Source organism: Struthio camelus, chromosome 1 (genome assembly GCF_040807025.1).
Source record: "Struthio camelus isolate bStrCam1 chromosome 1, bStrCam1.hap1, whole genome shotgun sequence".
Classification (NCBI taxonomy): domain Eukaryota; kingdom Metazoa; phylum Chordata; class Aves; order Struthioniformes; family Struthionidae; genus Struthio; species Struthio camelus.
The window spans coordinates 166,138,058-166,157,180 of record NC_090942.1 but is presented as its reverse complement, the minus strand read 5'-3'; the positions used below and the strand labels follow the sequence as shown (position 1 = coordinate 166,157,180).

Here is a 19,123-nt window from a genome sequence, read left to right as displayed (position 1 = left end):
AATCCGCTCTTGAGACTGCCTTTCCTATACAGGATTTGCATAAAGTGTGTACTGGTGTATATTCCTATGTCGTGCCTGCACACTGGCAGCCCTTAAAATGGGACTGTATCTAGTAGTCTGAAACACAGCAAGAACAGCAACAAGCACTTCTAAAAAGTCACTGTCACTAAATTTCTGGTTTTCTGAGAAGTATAAGGGATGATGAATGTACTGGGGTGAGGGGGGAACCCTGAAATGCTTCACTGGATGTTACTTGTGTCACGGGGAGTCAAGTTACATAAACTGTAATACATGTGCAGCTATTACTGGTGTCAGTTTTAGGGGAAATGACTGATTCTGTTAACAGAACTGCAAGAGGGGCACAGTGCCCTGCGTGGAAAGAAGTTACTGTGGAGCCACACTTTGCTTGAATTGCGGAATTGTGCTGATGAGGCACAAGGGAGGGATCTCACAGGGCCAGACCCGGAAAAGCAACTAAATGGTGTTATGAGCAGGGTGAATGATGATGCTGACTACAGACAGAAGCAGGTGGCATGAGAAGGTCCTGGTTCGTAGTCATGCTTCTTTCTGCTGCTCTCCATGTGGTCCATGATGCTGGAGCTGAGGTTCAGGCTTCTCTGGGTATCCTTTTGGCTGCCTGAGTAGCTGGCTCCCCGCTGGGCTTCCCCCATGCTGCAGCAGGCATGCTTGCTGCTGAAACTTGCCTGCATAAGCAGCCGTAGCAGTATTTATTTTCCAAGCTGGTAGCAGCTATAGCCCTGTGCCTTTTAACATCAAGAAGCCCTCTTCCCTTCCAAAGGGCGTTAGCAAGGTGAGAGATAGCCGTTTTTTCTCTCAGAGCAGCCCTGTGCATTTCCTGTGACCTGTGAAACTAAAAATCAACTCTAGAGCAGGAAAAGTGGCAAAAGAGGTGAATCTTTGAGCATTTAATTTGTTTTTGCTTTCTCTCTGGGATTTTCTTGCCAGCAGTATCTGCTGAGATCATGCTAGACTTGTTGACCATTCCTCACTTCCCAAAAGAGTGTACTATGGGAATGTTAGTTGGTCCCATCTACAGGAAAGTAGGGACTGACTAACTAGTGTCATTGAGTGAACACCATTACATGGTTTTGTAGCCTCTTTAAGAGTGCGAAGTGCTATTGTGATATAAGAATCTTCAAAATTTAATGTAGTGAATCCTGTTTCCATGAGGAAGCCCAGCCAAGAGAGACTTGGACAATCTGTGTTTTCTATCCCTCAGTGCTCGCTAATGCAGTAGTTCTTTGAAGCCTTGGACTGTTTCAGTCAAATGTGATAAGGGATAGGACTTGTAGGCCTTAGATCTGCTGGAAAACTGGTTCCATTAATGCTCGTAGAACAATTTTCCTTTTCCATTTTCTGGTACTGGATCTTTAGCTTCACAACTGAGCAAAAATCTCTCAATTTAAACATTCACGAAGCAGCTGTTGTCATTAATAACACACTTGGTTTTCTTTTTTTTTTTGTCTTTTTGAGAAACTAATCACTGAAAGTTGCTGTTGTTCACCTTTTCAAATGAATTTCAAAAGAAGGACATCTATTTTCTTTTCTTAGGCCTCCTTGATTCAAGTGCCTGAAAGTGAGGTAAACAGGGCTGGTGCTGTTTCAGGCAGTCCTGTTCAACGGCCGTCTAGAGCGTATGCCCCAGAAGTGACTTGGTGGTGAAAAAGTCCTTCTCTGCTGAGGCTGGCAAGCCTTCCTCCTCCTTGTAAGAAAAAGGGTGAAAAACAGCAGCATTTCTGAGAACTGATGGCCTCTTTTTCAAAGGACTTGAATTAAAAAAAAAAAGTGTGCGAGGGGGAGGGCTATGCCAGGATTGTCTTTCTGTGTTTCTTAGGGTAGTGAAAGGGTGGTTTTTGTGGGGGTGTGTTTTTTCAGTCTATTGATTATTTAGAACTGCAGTGTCAGTGTAAAAGCAAGTCTCGAGAGGACTTCACGGTGATAATGCCCCCTTCAGGCATTTCTCCATCTTCCTCTGTACTTTGGAAAATTCATTCACTGTTGGGAAAATTGGGTTTACAAATGAATAAAAAGCCCTCCCTAAAAATAGTTTGAGATGCAGAAGACAAATCTGCAGCAGATTGCAGCTTGTATGAAGGGTTCTGACTGAAGAAAAAGGTGCACTGATAAAGGACGGCCACAGAGAAAATTAAGGATTTTTCCCCTCAGGTTTATGTATCTTCAACTTAAAGAGGTACAGGAAGGGGAAGCGAAACAGACCCTACCCTCTGAGAGTCCTCTTAGTAGGTGTATCTTGTGGTTCTTACAAGTGGATGGAATTGATCTGCTTGTTTTCTTCTACGTTCGTGAACCTGAATTTGGATCTTTTTAGCATTATCCTCCGCATCTACTTCTGGTTCCTCTAGGGTGAATGTCTTGCAACTCTTGCAAACTAGAGATAAAAAGTCTTATGACAAGGTAAAGCACAAATGCACAGAGCCAACTCAGTGTTGTGCTGGAGCAAACGCCTCCTTGTTATGGTATATAAGGAAGCATGGTGAGGACACCTGGGAGCTGGCTGAGCTTATTTCCAGGGCTGGAGCCTGCTGTGCTCGGCCTGGCCTGGCTCTGTGCGGAGGATCCTGCCGGCATGGAACAGGCTCCCCCCAAATCCCTCTTATTCAGTGTATCCCTGCCTTCTTCCCAGCCTTGACAACAGCAAGATGGCTGCACTTTCCAGTGGAGCTGCAATAAAAAAAGTTACAGTTCATTAACGTTAATCTGCCTGAAGGTGTCTTCATTTATCCTTCAGTGTTAACTGCTATAAAATGATGGCTGATTTTTGTGAAGAAATTAAATGATAGTCTCCGTGGTATTTAAAGGGGTAAACTGATTGTCGTTCTTGAGAAAATTTCCAGATGGAGGCAGCTATTTTCCTTTGTAAAGACAGGAAATTTCAAAGTACTTATAACTCAAAAATTTGAAGGAGATTATTGTTAAATGTTCAAGATGCAATTCCGAATGTATAGCTGAGTTCTGATTCCTGTCAAATGGTTTTAATTACTTTATAATCACGTGGGATGCAGGGCTTATGTATAAAGACAAATATATAATAAATCCCTTTCTGGCTTACCGCATAAGTACAGGAGTCCAGGTTTTACCAAAGGGGGGAAAAAAAAAAACCCCACCATATTTATTGCTTTACTTCAAAATTGCTCAGGAAATTCTTCTTTTTCCCCACCTCACTACAGTGAAGGAGATGGTTTCTACCTCAGATAAGAGCATCGCTGGTTCAATTATTCCTGTCACAGAATCAGCACAGACATGTTGTCTGCGTTTACTCGTGTTTGATAGAAAAGTAGCTCTGCATATGGAATAACGGCCAGTCTTGGTCACTTTTATCTTAAAAATTCAGGCCAGCTATGAAAGCCAGCTAAGATGATTAAAGATACATAGCGATTTGCATTTGAGAGATTGTAAAGACTTGTAGTGAAAGGAGGAGGGTTAGATTTGAGTGAAGTATTTAAATGAAAAACTGGTTTCTCCTTTAATGTTGTGGGATGGTATGAAAGGAATAAGGGATGCTCCCTGAAATAAGAGGCTGTTAAGAAGTGATGATCCTTGTGTAAGCTTGTGAGTTATTGCTGCTTTTAGAAACAGTGCTTGAGAGGAACTGATTAGCTCAGTTAACATACCCTGAATTAGTACTAAGAGTCTCTTGTTTTTGTAGCAACCTTTTTGTGGTCAAGGAAGCGGTATCCTGCTTTAGATACCCCTGTTCCCGTGCTAGACGTCTTAGTGGTGGGAAGGGATTAGTCCTGTGAAACAGGAAACAGGTTCCTGCACTGGAGAATTTGCATCAAAATTTGCATTTCCTCCCACTGAGAGAAAGTGCAAAATGTAATTGGCATCAAGTGTGCTGGATATGCTTCCTCTGAGGTGTGCAGCAATATAAAACATACCTAACCACATGCTTAATATTTGTAGTCTAAGTGGGTCACTTCTTTAAAAAAAAAGGGAAAGCTAGTACTGTCAGCTCAAATATGACCCCTAGGCAGCTTGGTTTCCAGCAGTGGAGCACGCTGTCGATGATGGGATGCTCAGTGAAGTTGAGCAATGTGATACACGTTCATCAGGACTTTGCAGTGGGACCTCCTCTTATTACATGAAGCAGATTAAGTACGCTGGTGTTTAGAATTATTGGGGCGGTAAAGCAGCATGATGAAATCCTTGGATTTTCATTGTTTCTTTATCAGTTCAGCAGCATGTGTAAGGCATGCGCATTGGTATAGGCTTCTGTTTTTTAAATGACTGGACAAATTGTTGAAAATAGCAGCAGAAAGCAAAATGCAAATCAGAATGCCCAGTGATGTGAAAATGAACAGGAAGTTTGTGTTTTGTTTGTAATAGCGTATAAAATTGTTGGGGCACTGGAAATACATTCAGGATCTTTTTCAGTAACCAAAACAAGGTTGCAGTGGTATCGGATGTCTGAGTAATACAAATTCATTAGCGCTTCCTGCTGTCTTGCTCAGCAACAGTGAAAAACAAATGTAACACCTGCTGAGAAATGGCATCTGCTTGGAAATAATCTGATGCAAGTACTTTGTCTAACTCAGAAAACCTAGGAGACTTGGATGGCAAATGAGACTTTCAGGATTATAACAGTGAAAGAAGAGCATTCTCATTAAATAGAATTTAACAGTTTTTCTCCTTGATGAATATTGGTATCAAAGAATACTTAAAATTTGTATCTTATGTCTTCAGTTATCACTTATTATTAATAATATTTTACTTCAAAAAAGTATAGAAATAGGATCTTTCTCCAAAATGCACAAAAGCATTACAACACCTCCCTTGTTTTCATTCCTTAGAAATTGAATTCTTAAAATAGAAGCAGGAGAGCATGTCTTTGAAATAAGAATTTAAAATTAACTCTCTGCCTATTATATATAGGCATAAAAAAACAATAGTTCATTATGTCTTTAACAGTGCTACATAATTAGTGTTATGTAAATGAACATATAGGTAATCTGAAATCCATGTTTATTGTCATTGAAGAGGAGGATTTCTGTTGTGTGGACTGAGTACACAGAGAGGAAGAAATTTTAATATGAAGATTTTGTATAATGCATTCTTCAGTTGCACAGCAGTATTTGGGACTGATTCATTGTGAATTTGGCTCTTCAAATACTGGTGGTTGAAACTTGCTGCTTGATTCCTGTTACCTCTTGGTTCCAGAGGCTCTTACATTCATCCCTATGACTTTGCAACATCTAAAGAGAGTTCTGGCCTGCTGCAAGTAACCTCCCTCTTCTTCCTCCTTTTCCAGAAAGTATGAGGAACCTAAAGAGAGAAAACCGTCTAATGTATAGGTGAAAGATATAACTTTCTCTGCCCTAGGATTTTCTTATTTGGAGGGGAGGGGAACCCTTTTCAATTTAACGTCTGAAAGTTGTGCTGCTTATAAGCTGTAATAAAAAAAAAACTTCAGTTTTGGAGATAGCTTCAATTCTTTAAACTTTGGTTTAAGAAGTTTATGTAATTTTTTTTTCACTCTCTTTTTCTGAAAAGCTATTAAAGACTATGAAACGGCTCAAGCCAATAGTGAAAATGACCAACAGATTCGTGAGGGGCTAGAGCGAGCCCAGAGGATGCTGAAGCAATCACAGAAAAGAGATTACTACAAAATTTTAGGTGTAAAAAGGTAAGAGATTAATACCTGGTGTGTTTACCTGGAAGCTGGTTATTAAACCAGTACCTTTAGGACTGATCACCTGAATTTGCTGTGCTGCATGTTACTTTTCATTCATGTGTCTCTACTGTCTTTACTTTCCTATTGCACTAGCTTAGCTGTTGAAGCGTGGGGATGGGAAGAGGGAGGACAGTGTCCAGCTTTAAAGGAGTTTTAAACAAATGCTACTTAATGAAAGAACACCCTTGAGAAGGAAGGAAATCAGGAAGAAATTTGTATTAGAATTGATCAACAGTAAGGTTAACAAATTGAGGAAAAAATGAAGATTGAAGCTGGAAATGATTATGAAAAGCAAAAAAAAAAAAAAAAAAAAAAAGGGTGGCAGATACTATGGTAGACTGGGTGAGTTTGAAAGGACTGGTTGAAAGAGATACCTAAAAATGCTTCTGCCATTAACCTAGAGAAACTAATGACTTATTTTTAATGACAACAAACTAGATGTTCCATTCTGAACTAGTATTGGTAACCCCTCTAGTCGTGATCTAATTCAGTCTTTCTGCTTTTTGTGTCTCATTTCTTTGCAAGTTCTTCAGACTGGGAGCCGTATTCTGAATAATAGTTCCCAATAGCATCTTTCCAAAGAAAGTAGATGTACTCATGGTGGAGGAAAGAATAATTTTTAGAGTAGCAACCCGTTTCCTCTGTTTTTTGTACAAAGTGGCTCGAGTACCATCTGCAAAAGGTTAACTATTAACCTCTTAATTTTCTTGAAGCCCTTAATTCTGTTTTATTATTTAAAATAAACCTGTAGATTCAGTGGTGTGACACATGAGCAATAAGAAAACTTGTACATTATCTACGATTTTATCCACCTAGAAATGCTCGAAAGCAAGAAATCATAAAAGCTTACAGAAAACTGGCATCCCAGTGGCATCCTGATAACTTCCAGAGTGAAGAAGAAAAGAAGAAAGCAGAGAAAAAGTTCATTGATATAGCAGCTGCTAAAGAAGTCCTCACTGACCCAGGTAATGATTGTTCATATGCTGTGGCTTTGTTTTTTTTACATCAGTGTAAAAACACAGCGAATGTAGGTCTTAACAAGTGTTAACAGCTTTTTTCCCCCCTCTCCGCATATCTGTTTTGAGAAAGCAGTGCACAAATTGGATGCATCCATCTGTTGCCTGAAGTCAGATAAAAATTTACTGGATTCTTCCTGATTTTTGGACTGTGCTTCTATGTCAGTCTCCTATTGTACCTTTTGTCCCACTCTTTTGACCAAGAATGTTAAGTCTTGAAAATGAGGGTTAATTACTTCTCTGAAGCTAGTTCTGAGTTTGCATTTTGTTGTTTGTCTGTCACAGATATACTGTAAGGCATAAGGTTGCAACCAGATGCTTTCAGTCACCAGAGGTAGATTTTAAAGGACTGAGTAACAACCTGGAGTTTTTATTGCGTTTCAGTGACTTTTGTTTTAAAGACAAATAAAAAAAATTCTTTTAGAGGTCTCTTTCTACCATATAATCTTGCAGAAGTTCCTGGCACTGCCCAGTTCTATTGCAAACTAAATTTACATAGACAGCCCCTGAAGTACTCCAGAGAAACCCTCAAAACTGGCCTTTTCTTGTTGTATCATAGCCTGGCTGAGCACTGCCCCAGGAGTGGAAGACTGGGTTCTCGGTTCCCTTCAGCCTGGACTAGGGCCTGATTCTTTGGGCTAGCCCAGTCCCCAGGAGCGAGGAGGCCCCTGTCTGACCTGCCTGTTTGCTGGTCAGCTTTTGGGGAGAGGGAAAGGAGATAATGCCCTCTGGGAGACCCATGGTGCAGTGACTAGGACATCCAGCCCATCCCACCAAGAGATACATTGAAGCAGTGGCCCGATTAAGTGTGAAGTTTTTTATAGACAATGGGGTGGCAAGATTATCTCACTTCCCCTGGAGCGGGGGAAAAAAAAAAAACATCAGACAAGGCAGTCTGTTACCTTTCTGTCTTGCTCTGTTCCTGGATGGTCACTAGAAAGAGAAATGCACGAATGAGGCAGGTATCAGAAGATCCTGTTTAATCTTCATCAACTCTTCAGGGTCAGCCAAGTAATAATTAAGCAGATGGGCTCAAACTTTCTTGGAGCAAGGAGGGAGCTAAAAGTAACAAACTGCATTACAAACACTTTTGGTTAGTAGAAAACCGTATTCTGTGTTAACGTGTTTTTTTTTTTTTTTTGCTCGTAGTTATGTATACGTATTAGGGGGTTTATATGTTGGTAGCATTTCAGATGCTGTTTACCCTGTCAGCATCTCCAGAATATGTTCATCTGCTTTCTCCTTGGAGTTGTTCCTGATGTCATGTTTACTGTTCCTGTCAAACCAACTGAGCAAAAAAAAACACTGGTCATACTTGCCTTTCCTGATGAGTTTCTATCTGCATTGCATTTGGTCTCTTTTTTAACTGGAATGTCTTTCTCTTCCTTTCTTCTAAATATTTTTCCTGCTCACTTTCTGGTTCTAATGAACATGTAGTGTAAGGAGACACCAGAAAGCCTGTGGACCTGTGACTCTTTGAGCTTTTATTTGCACGGTTGTTGTCATGGGGCTCTGGTTGACTTTGCTGGAGGCCGTCTTCCACGGTTGCCCCTTCTGGTCACATTATTTCTCATCTCACTGACTCTGCTGCCGCCTTCTCCGACTTGTCCATGGAATGAGTCTCCTGAAAAGTACCAGACAGTCAGAAACCTCGTAGGATTTGCAGGGCCTGTGGGCTGCTTGCAAGTTATATCCAGGTGTAAACTACAGAGTAGTGAGTGGGATAGACTCTGACTTGTCTGCAGTCCTTGGGCCTTGGGGAGGGCTTTGAATTTTGAATCCTTTTTGAATTTTGAATTTTGAATTTTGAATCTGCCTCTCTGGACTATGCAGATACTAAATTACCTCAGGAAGATGCTTTTTGGCTTCAAGCTCTGCCATCCCCCACGCAGCTCCCAGCATAAACAGCATATGAGGAAGACTGAAAAAGTTTGGGGCTCTGCCCGCTGACCTTCATACTATTGCTTGACTAATCAATTTTGCAGTATAGTAGTTGAGGAAGAGTAGTTGGGAGGATACAGCATGCTGTGTTCCCTGACCCATCCTGAGTGGGTGTGCTAATGGGAGAGCAAGTCCAACGCACTCAACAAGGACAAAACGTTCCAGTTACTTGTGGGACGTAGTTGGCCAAAGTGTGGCTGTCCCTGTTGAAATTCACATACATCCTATTGGGCATATGTAGGCAGCTGCTGTCTCTTGATTCTTTAAAGGACTGACTTGAATCAAATTTTACTGCAGTGTTGTAAGGCTTTTTTTTTTTTCCCCCCTCTACCAGTCTCCTGGACACTTCGAAAATCAATGCATCTATAAATAGACGGGTTCCCCCAAATGCTATTAATGCGAGTTGTCATTGGCCCTGAGGGGTTTCTGAAATGGTATTAAGTATCGGTCATCAGAGATGCTTTGTTTTAAATGGCCTAATTCCCTGTGCCATGTTTTCACCTTGTTTTTATGTTTCCTTCAGAAATGAGGCGGAAGTTTGATGCGGGAGAGGACCCTCTGGATGCAGAGAGTCAGCAGGGTGGGGGCAACCCTTTCCACAGGAACTGGAACACGTGGCAAGGATTCAACCCCTTTGGTTCGGGAGGAGGACCATTTACATTCAAATTTCACTTCAGTTAAGAGCCAGGACTGTTTTTGGTGGCTGCTGCTGTTTTTTACTTGTTTAAAAATAAAAAAGTCTCTCAGTTCAAGACCCCAAATCGTAATTTCTGATGTTGTCCTTAACCCAGAGTCTTACTATATTAGAAGAAAGCGTAGCTCTTTCTTTTAGTATTCACAGGGTTTGCTTTGTGGTGAACTTGACAGGCTTATACTGGTGGGTGGGTTGAATAAGGGTTGTTTTTTTTTAACTGCTTATGTATTTGTTGTGGGTATGCAGGAAATCTTTATTCCTATTGATGAAAAAACAGTAAGAGGCTACTTAGGACAACACCTAAACATATCCTTAGGACTTAAATATATGCTTAAAGGTAAAAATGCATGTAAATACTTTTCTGAATCAAAGCCTAATAATCATGGAAAGGGTAGTTATGATACTCTCTGTGTTAACAAATTGTTAGTTGTGCTCGGCAGAATTATCCATCTCTCAGTATCCCTAAAAGGAAATCCTGGTGGCCATCTGCTGTATTACTGTTGGTAGTGCCATAGGTAGGGTGAAGAGGCTGCTACAGAAGGAGTCTAAACAGTCTTTTCTAAAGAAGAATGTGTGTAAGTAATGGGATTTGAAAATGTCGGCTTGCTTTATTCATTAACTTTTAATTGATTGGGATGCGTTCCTTGGCAGTAATTGTCAAATATGAAAGTAAAAAATATACCTGACTTGTGGTTTTTTTTCCTCTAATAACTTTTTCTGAATGTAATTTGGGAAGCTGCAGTATCATTCTTAAGTAGTTTGTACTTTTTTAACACAGCAGCTGCTTGAGATATGAGCAAATCAGTGTAATGTGACATTCCCCCAACTATGCAGCAGTCTGACTTCTCCGTGTTGTTACACATAAATTCAGAACCAATACAGGTTGTGAAGTGAGAGTACTGTGGGCTGTAGGAATAAAATATTGCCTCTAGTCTTCCCCCTTTTTTAAAAAACTTCATTTCTGCTGGGTGACACAACAGTGAACTAATGCAATTGTTTGAAGTAGTTTTGTATTTTGTGTAACAGCTAGTACTGCAAAAACAACTGCCTGTGTACAGAAAGTGACTAACTTTCTATTAGCCAAAAGTCTGATTTTATTTTCTGTGTATACACTGAGCTAAAATTGGTTTAGTGTATTGATGAGACTGCGTGTGCACATGAGTATGAGGTATTACCAGGATTGTAGTTGCTATTGAGTGAGGTAGTCTGTTCATTCTGTAATTGAACATGTAACAGTGGTTATTGATGACTTTCATCAGCAACCATTTTCGTAACATGACAGAATTACAATTCATTAATGCTTTTTGATTTTGAATTGTAGTTGGAAAACAATAATCAATTAATAGGAATCTTCCCTCTCCACAACTCATTGCATTTAAAAGCATAAGCAGCCTCAGTAAAACACAGAAAAAGAGCAAATAAGGCCTGCAATCTGAAAACTGTTTTTATTACTCCAAGTGCAGTTGCTATTGAAGCATAACCCTTTTCTCCTGCCACGAGTACTTCTGGACATAATTTTGAAGTCATGTGGCTTGCAAAATTTTTTTTTCCAGCAATTGAAAGCCTGTGTTCATTCAGCAGAAGCTAATCTTCAAGCTGAAGGGTGTATTTGGTCAATTCTAGCAGCTTACCAGCAGCTAGGTATCTGTGCTGGTGCCAAAATATCCCAGCAGCATCTTAAAATCCAGTATCATATATTTTCCAAGTTGAATGCTTTCTCTAGAAATTTGACAACTACTTTTGACCTGATTATCGTCATCTTTAAGCTCTAAGATGCTCAAGGCATCATTCATGCTGTTCTAGGTTAGTCTGGTTCTCTTGGGGCCTCTGAGGCTCAGACATAGGAACTTCTGCGCAGTAACCTGGTGCCCTGCAGCAGCAGCTAAGGCAGAGGGCTCCCCCGCATCTGCTTTTTGCTCACAGTAAATAAGATGGTTAGGTAGCTCAGCTGCCTTCCTAATGGGCTTTTTTTTTTTTTTTTTTTTTAAAAAACTAGATACAATTACTTGCACTTGCTGCAGGCTGAATGGTTCCTGTATAGGGATTGCTGCTTGTGCAGTTACATATTTGTGTGTGAGTGAGTGCTCTGTGTAAACATGTGTGCAGGCTTTTTCACCACAGGAGGCGCTGGGTTTGAAGTACTATTGAATGATCAGTGTTTGCAGTATTTTGCAAGTTTGTACGTACAGGAGTAGTGTTCAGTGTTGGGAAGTCCCACTGAACAGACAGCTATGTTTGTGGATTAGGCTTGCTGGAAATGTTACCTTTCCTTTGAAAGGACTACCCTTGTTCAGCTTTTTTGTTTTTATCCATCTCCCTTTTCTGTTTTAAAGGTCGTAGCTGAAGAAATCCAGTTGCCTGGTTATTTCTTTTTATCCTTTTTAGGGAAGGAAAAGATGATCTCTCCTAGGCAAATTATTCATACTACGTACTGATGCTAGAGCAGTGCATATTTTTCTCTGGAAAGTGAACTGTTCTGCGTACACTGTAAGCAATCAGCAACAGAAGGGATTATATTCAGTTTTGAGGATGAATGGGATAGGAAAATAATACAGGAAAAAAAAGGCTCAAGTCTGGTCAACAGAGGAAAAAAGTGATACTTGAATGCTATTCATTGATTCCTTTTGTGGAAGATGGTCTTGAAAATAAAAACAAAAATGGCAATGGGGGATAAGTTTTCCTGGCATTAAGCAGACTGCTGATTATATGAAATGCTACCCATTTTAGATGTTACCATTTTAGATGCTGTTTTTAAGAGAGCAGATGCTGGCTTTTAGCTTTAAGATATTTTTGAAAATATAAAGGGACAAAGTTGTGTTTAAAGCAAAGGCATTTACGTTTCAACAGTTTCCAGATACAGTGATGTATTTGCTGATGTGGCTTTAGAAAATGAAGTTCTGGTAACACAGTGTTAATGGTGCAAACTATATACAAGGAAGCTGAATTCACCTTTTTATTTATAATGGGTGTCTGTAGTGCAATAATGTTCAATAACTGAACATTGAAATAAATGTCTTGACAGTTTGTAAACCTTAAAATGTGCATGAAGCATCATTACAATAATTGGCTTGTAGGTAGATGCAAACTTCTTATGTTAAAATCTATAGTTCAGTTTTTATAAACTAATTTCCAACTTGTTTTAAAATGGAGGTGGGTGGGAGAACATTTTACTTGATACGTGCTTAATACTGATGTATTAATAAATCAGTATTAAAACAGATTCAGAATGAATTATAAACTTAAGAGCTCAAAACTTGTGATATAAGCAGAAAAAGTGTCAGCTTACTCAGAAAATGCTTATTATTTCAGTTTTCAGATTTGTTTGTGGAATAAGAATTATTTTTCTGTTCAGGGCTGTGATTTGTAGGAGCTTTACTGGAAATTAGCCAGTATAGCGTAACAGGTTAGTTGTATTTAAAAGTGCCTTATTGTAAGGTGTTGTTTGTTTGCTCTGTAATATACACTTTTATCCATAAAACATGAAGATGGGAAGGTGTTTGGTGGTTTTTTTTTTTTTTTGCCCACTGCAGTTTTATGTTTTAAGAAGGATAAGTAAAGTTAGCCAGAGATTTATCAAATGTTTCAAATTATAAAATGTCTTTATATAAAATCATAAGAAATCTAAAAAAGCAAGAACTGTTTTTTCTAGAACTGTGGGAATTATTTTATGGAATTTTTCACAATAAAGATATTTATGATGACAGGAATGCACTGCAGTGTTTTTATTTATCCCTCCTTCCCCATCCCACTCTCCAAGGTGAGAAGAGGCTTGAAAGTTGGATTTGTGTTAGAATGCAGTAAAAGGCTTTCAAAACACTAGCTTTGGAGGTTAAATTAAAATTATCTTAGGCAGTTAATACAAAAGTTGACAAGCATTAAAAAGTAAAATACAAGGTGAAGTAGTCTTTGTATATTTGACATTTTTGGTTTCAAGCCTTAGTCATCCTCTAGTTTTGCAGGAACTGTAGTGAAATGTTTTATGACCGTAGAAGATAGCATTTGACAATATCTTGGACTGATACCTAGTTTTCTTCTTGGGTGGGGAGAATCTAGTTCTCGGTACAGTCAGTTAAGAGTTTTGTTTTGTTTGCTTTAAACAAACTGTGCTGCTAGCATGGCAGTGGGTCTTTCTGAACAGCAGGCTCTATTGTGCATCTCGCCCCTGGGTTGCCGCTGCTACTCAGGGAAAGGAGGGATCCCTGTCCCCTTCCTTCTGACATCACGCTCGGCTCATGAGCTCTGGAGAGGAAGGTGGGTAGCTGAGTATGTGTAGCACATCTAAGATGTGCAGGTAACCCAAGTAATGATGAAAACAACTTCAAACAATGATCGTGTATCCAGCAAATGTTTCAAGTTGGCAGAAGAAAGTAACAGAACTCAAAGGTGGCTGTGAAGGAGCCTGTGAAAGTCTCAGCTTAAATCCTCAGCTATAGGGCAGGGTGTTACAATGCTGTGGTATAGCATTATCATGGAGCCAGAACAGCAGGCTCTGCCTAAGCAGGTGTGTGCTTACTCTTCGCTTGTGCTAAAGACCAAAATTAATTTACAACTCCTTCATAGTTTTCACTAGTTTTGGGGTTAGGTGTTCCTGGGGCCTGGAAGAGGAGATGCAGACAGGCAGAGCTAAACCATGTCATGTCTCAGTGCTGTTTTGTCCTTGAGAAAGCCCATATGTGAGGGCTATAAGAGTATGTGAATGTTTTGTATTAAGAGGTGAGGTGCCTCCCAGCAGGCTTCCTCCATATTTGCACCACACAGAGAAGGGTTGAAAGGGAGCTCCTGTTAGTGACAAGGAATTTTTGCTTCAGGGAAGGGTGGGAATTGCATCAGCAGAGGTGGGCCAGCTGGAGAAGGCTGCTCTGAAATGAGAGAGTGGGGAGCAGGAATTGCTAGTGGACAGGCACAGTTTGCATGGTTAACAGTCGGAGTGCTGCAATTGCTTCCTGTTCAGAAGATAAACTGTGTGTCAGTCAGTCCGAGGAAGATTCTTCATCACAAAAGAAACTGGTTTGGACTCTACTCTTGGTTCTGCCGTGGTTATCTTGTGCTTAGGCTGTGAGATACAACAGCACTGGATTGGACTTCCTATGTTTTAATTACTATAGGGGTAGGTATCTATCTAATCCTTGTACTTCCAGGGCAGGCTTTAGCTATCACAGCCACATATTTTGACTTACTCAGATAACAGATCTTCTGGCTAAACTTCAAGGTCACCTGATGAGAACGAGAGGCACTGCTATCTCTGCAAAGACTGAGTAGGTAAGAGGCTGGGGTGCAAATTGCATTATCGGGCTCTGAGCAGACCTGCCCTCAAAGTGCTCCACTAGGGCTCAAAGTGCATCAGTAATCTTGTCAAAGAATGTGTCTATTCATGCCTGCCATAGAGAAGCCACAGAGAGCTTGATGTGGTCCCCAAGCATGACCCTGGTGCAGCAACATAAGAAGTAAAGCTAAGGTATATCTGTGGTGTCTAGACGATGGTCCTGCCTGAAGTCATCCAGAGCATATACATATGCACATATGGTTGAGTGTGAAGTAAAAGGGTTCCTGTTAGTCATCAAAATGTGCATTTTATGTTCATTTAACATCCCAACCTCTTCCTGATAAACTGCTAATTTTTAGGATTTACTGGTTGAAAGTAACTTGCAGTGCGCTCTTACATGTATATGCAGTGTTGAAGGGCATGGGTACCTATACTGCCTACTAGAGCTAAGAAGTCTGAGTTTAAAATAACATGGTATGCAACTGCCCAACTTGTAAAACTGGATACAAATGGCAGTACCTGAGATTGCTGAGGATGGGAAGCAGATGCTTCATGTGGAGGATAAGTTTTAGGTGAGATTCCTCAGTGTGATTTCTTGTCTGTCTTTGTAAACCTGTGAAAGACCTGTGAGCTACAAGTACTTAAGACTTTCTTAACCTGAGCAAAGCGCATCAATAAGGATCTGTCCTGTAACATAAGTGTTTCTCTTGACCTGTAAACTGTACAGGGGTTGGGGAGGGAGATGCATGAGTGCTGGGTGGGTGGTTGTTTGGGAGGAGGGGACAGACAGGCAGTGTATGGGGACAGAAGCCAGGAGAAAATGGGGGTAAAGTCATAGGGACAGGCATGTAGGAACACTTGAACAGTTGTTTATTATTATCTAATAATAAAAGTTCAGCAAACACCATTTTTATTTGCATCTCTTTTTCCTAAACACTTATGCATGGAAAAGAATTGAGCATTGATTCCTTTTTTTAATGCCAGTCTAGTATAATAATGAATTCTTTTGTTTTATAAAAGGCACTCTCAAAACCATTTGCCCATCCATATTTTACAGGTGTCAGAGCCAAAAAAGTGGTATGTGGTGATTACACTGAAGAGCGTTACTGGAGGAAGTTATTCGTGAAATACTTCTCAAGACTTCTGGCAATGGGCAACGATAAGCTGCCAGAACGTTTCATTCAAAGGAGTGAGGGTTCAAATGCAAAAGAACTGAAACAGCCAGCAGTAGAGAGTGTGACTTAGGTTGAGATTATGGCCATAACTAGGTAGTGAATTCCTGCCTTTGGAAGGGGAATTCATAAACCAAGGTGAGACTTGCAACACTCAGTAAGCTGAGAAATGCCCAAAGGTGCTGCCAAGGAACTCTCTCAGAGATGTGTTTAAAATCCAGAATCAAGTAGCTAACATAAGTCCAAATTTAAGAGTGAGGCTGGTATAACTAGACTGTCCTTGTACTCTCAGTGAGAGCCCTATCTCAGAAGTTGTTCCTGAATGCCTTGAATTTGGGGGGAATTTAAACCTATGTTTTTTGAGAGTGCCCCCATGCAAGATGTACTGCCAAGTCTCAGAGTACTTCTAGGCAGAAGAGCTTCACTGCAAGCAGCGAAGAAAATGGTATTTTCTAAACAGGTGCAAAAGCCTGAGCAAAGTGAGCAGCTAGAGCTCCATTGCCCTGAGGAAGGCCCTCCCTTGGGAGGGGAGGGTCATAGCTTCCCCATGCTGTGGCCAGGGCTGTTTATGGAGGCTGCAGCCAATACTCAGCCCTTCTGCCACCTCGAGTATGGTGGGAGCAAAGAGACCTACCCCAACATGTTGCAGGCAAGGAGCAGTCTCTTCATGGAAACAAGTTAGTTAATAATGTCACTCTGAATGTAAACGCTGACAGACAGACACTAGAGAAAAAGGATGCATTCCAGATCACAACGCCCATCTCTTAGCTTTGTAAGTATTAGTAAACAGCACGATGAGCAGGTTAACCTGTATATGGCACTATGCACTGTCACTGCTTAATGTTAATCACTGTAAGAGACATAATGCTGGATTAAGCTGATAATGCTTTTATTACATTGGATAAAATTCTTGAAGTGTTACCCTATCAACAAATGCTTTGGTACTGCCTCTCAAATTTTCCTGCTGAAGTCTGGACTTCAAAGTCTTAAATCATAGTGACAAAGCATAACTAGTGACAAAGGAAAGAAGAAATCATCGATCTAGCTTGGAAATCCCAATTCTTGGTCTGAAGGCAGGAGTTTGATTTAAAACAAGGTTAAAAGGACCCTTATTGAGAAATACTTTCAATACCGAAGCGCCATCTTTTCAACACTACTGCACTACTGTCTACTTTCTTCATTTTCTTTTTTTAAAAGAAAGTGCTTACTAGTCAACATTAAGAAGAAGCCCTAGAAACGACACTGAAATAGTAACATGAATACAAATTATGCAGTCTCCTAATTTAACAGTCCACTATCACACAAAATTACTATGCTGCTTTATTGACTTGAACCAGTTTTCAGTAATACTCCTATTATACAGGACATGTTTTCTTCCCTTTCATAGGGTAGAGCATACAAATTTGAAACTAGAAATAAGCTTTCTCTAGATCTCTAAGGTCTTACCCTACAGTAGACTCATAGTTCTGAACAGTGCTGTTGCTTCCCAGCATAAACAGTTTCTTCAGATTAAAGCCATTTGAGCAGTTGCTACAACTTTTTTCTTGGATATATTAACCAATCATTTCATATTTATTAATACTGTAAAATATAACAACAAAAAATAGTTATTTTTTTCTCCAGTGGCAGCTTTAATATTTTGTACTATGTATACAATCTGTTTTTTATTTTTAAAAATATAATTATATGCTAGTTATTCAAAGTGCTGCTTTAAAGATATCTTTGAAAAGTAGTTAATATAGTTGCTGGACCTCTTGGTTTGTAATCAAAGCATCATTCTAAAAAAGACCTTTCCTTGAAAATATAATTATGATGCAGAAGAGAGGAAAAAGCATAAACGATTTTTACAAATATAGACAACACAAATATAGTGGGGTTTTTTAAGGCGAGAGCTCTTTTTAAAGCATGTAGAAGTAATCCAATCTTAAAAAGAACAGAATGTTACAGATTAAAAAAAAACAAGAAATCACTGCATAAATTATCCACCCTTTATACTGCATGACAGAAGTTTCCCACATAGATAATTAAAGAGAACTGAAGTTTCTTAAAGATACAGACCTTTTAGCTTCATGGTTAAAAAAAAAAAAAAAGCTTTCCAATGTATGCTTTAAGTATGAAATTCCAAGACAGAACAACGTGAAACACACACTGCTGTAAATTAAGCACCAGTATGTAAGTTTAAAAACCAAACCAAACCAAACCAAACCAAACCACACAGCAAGCAGTTGACTAATCTTTTTTTTTTTTTTCCTCTTTGTATATGGGACATCAGCTGCTATCTATCTTCTTTTACACATTTAATTTATATTAACTGTGCATATATCTGCTCAGTCTATGATTTGCCTAGCTGTATGTTACAAAACATACCAACTTAAAACATATGCTTAGTGTTTCACTCACTACCTGATATTCTTAAGTAAGTATTACGTAATAGAAAAAGTGTAACACAAGTATGGTGGGCTAGCTAAAGAAAGACGACTGGAGTTAGTATCATCTGATTACGACTACTGGGTTACACAGGAAATAAATACTTCATTGGCTATTTTTTACAAAGAAAACGCCTACCAAATCGACCTTTTAAAATCCCCATGTGACAGGTTAAAACTGCATTATTCAAAAATTTAAGACTACTGAAATGCATAACCATAATACAAAGACAAGTAGAAACTCCTGTAAAAAAAAACTGCATATCTCATATGACTAAGGCTTGAAACCTTTCAACAAAACGTGATTCTAAAGATCTGCTTTTACAGTAAGCAATTTTAAATAACCCACACCTGAGAACAATGACAGTGCATATAAAATATGCTTCATTTTTCTTACTATTTATTCACTTATTTGCTGGTATGCAAATATTACGAAGCTGCTGGAGATACGTGATGATCACTGAGTAGGTAATGGAGATTTCACCCACTTAGTGCAAATTACGTTATCCTCTATAATTATATACATTGAGATTGAAAGACTGCATTATGTTGTCCTTCTTAAAAGAATTTTTGGTAATCATCTCCAGTCTGTTTTAAAACCAGGAAACCTAAGCAACAAAGTATTTAAGACAATGGATTTCAATTTAATAAATTACCTATTTTCAAATATGCATAGTGGAGGAACTTTTTAATTTCAAGTATTTGAGGATTGAAATATATGTCATCCATTAGCTCAATAGTTTTATTAGTATATATTTATAAACTTACAGTAGACACCATCAACAGTCAGCATTAATCAAGTATTTTATTATTTTATTTCAAATTCTAGACAGAGTGATGATTAAAACTGAGTGGAAACAGCTTACAGGTACTGACTTTCTGATGTGCATACGGATGG

At 39.3% G+C, this 19,123-nt stretch overlaps 1 protein-coding gene across 1 annotated transcript in view; it reads left to right on the top strand.

Annotated features, from left to right (window-relative positions):
- DNAJC3 (DnaJ heat shock protein family (Hsp40) member C3) overlaps window positions 1-13,067 on the top strand; it is a 39,697-nt gene extending 26,630 nt beyond the window's left edge. Inside the window, exons 10-12 of the mRNA XM_068928862.1 lie at window positions 5,533-5,665; window positions 6,530-6,678; window positions 9,194-13,067. Of these exons, the coding sequence (XP_068784963.1) occupies window positions 5,533-5,665; window positions 6,530-6,678; window positions 9,194-9,351 (440 nt within the window). The 3' untranslated portion in view covers window positions 9,352-13,067. The remainder of the gene's footprint in view (window positions 1-5,532; window positions 5,666-6,529; window positions 6,679-9,193) is intronic.
- Window positions 13,068-19,123: the final 6,056 nt, after the last annotated feature.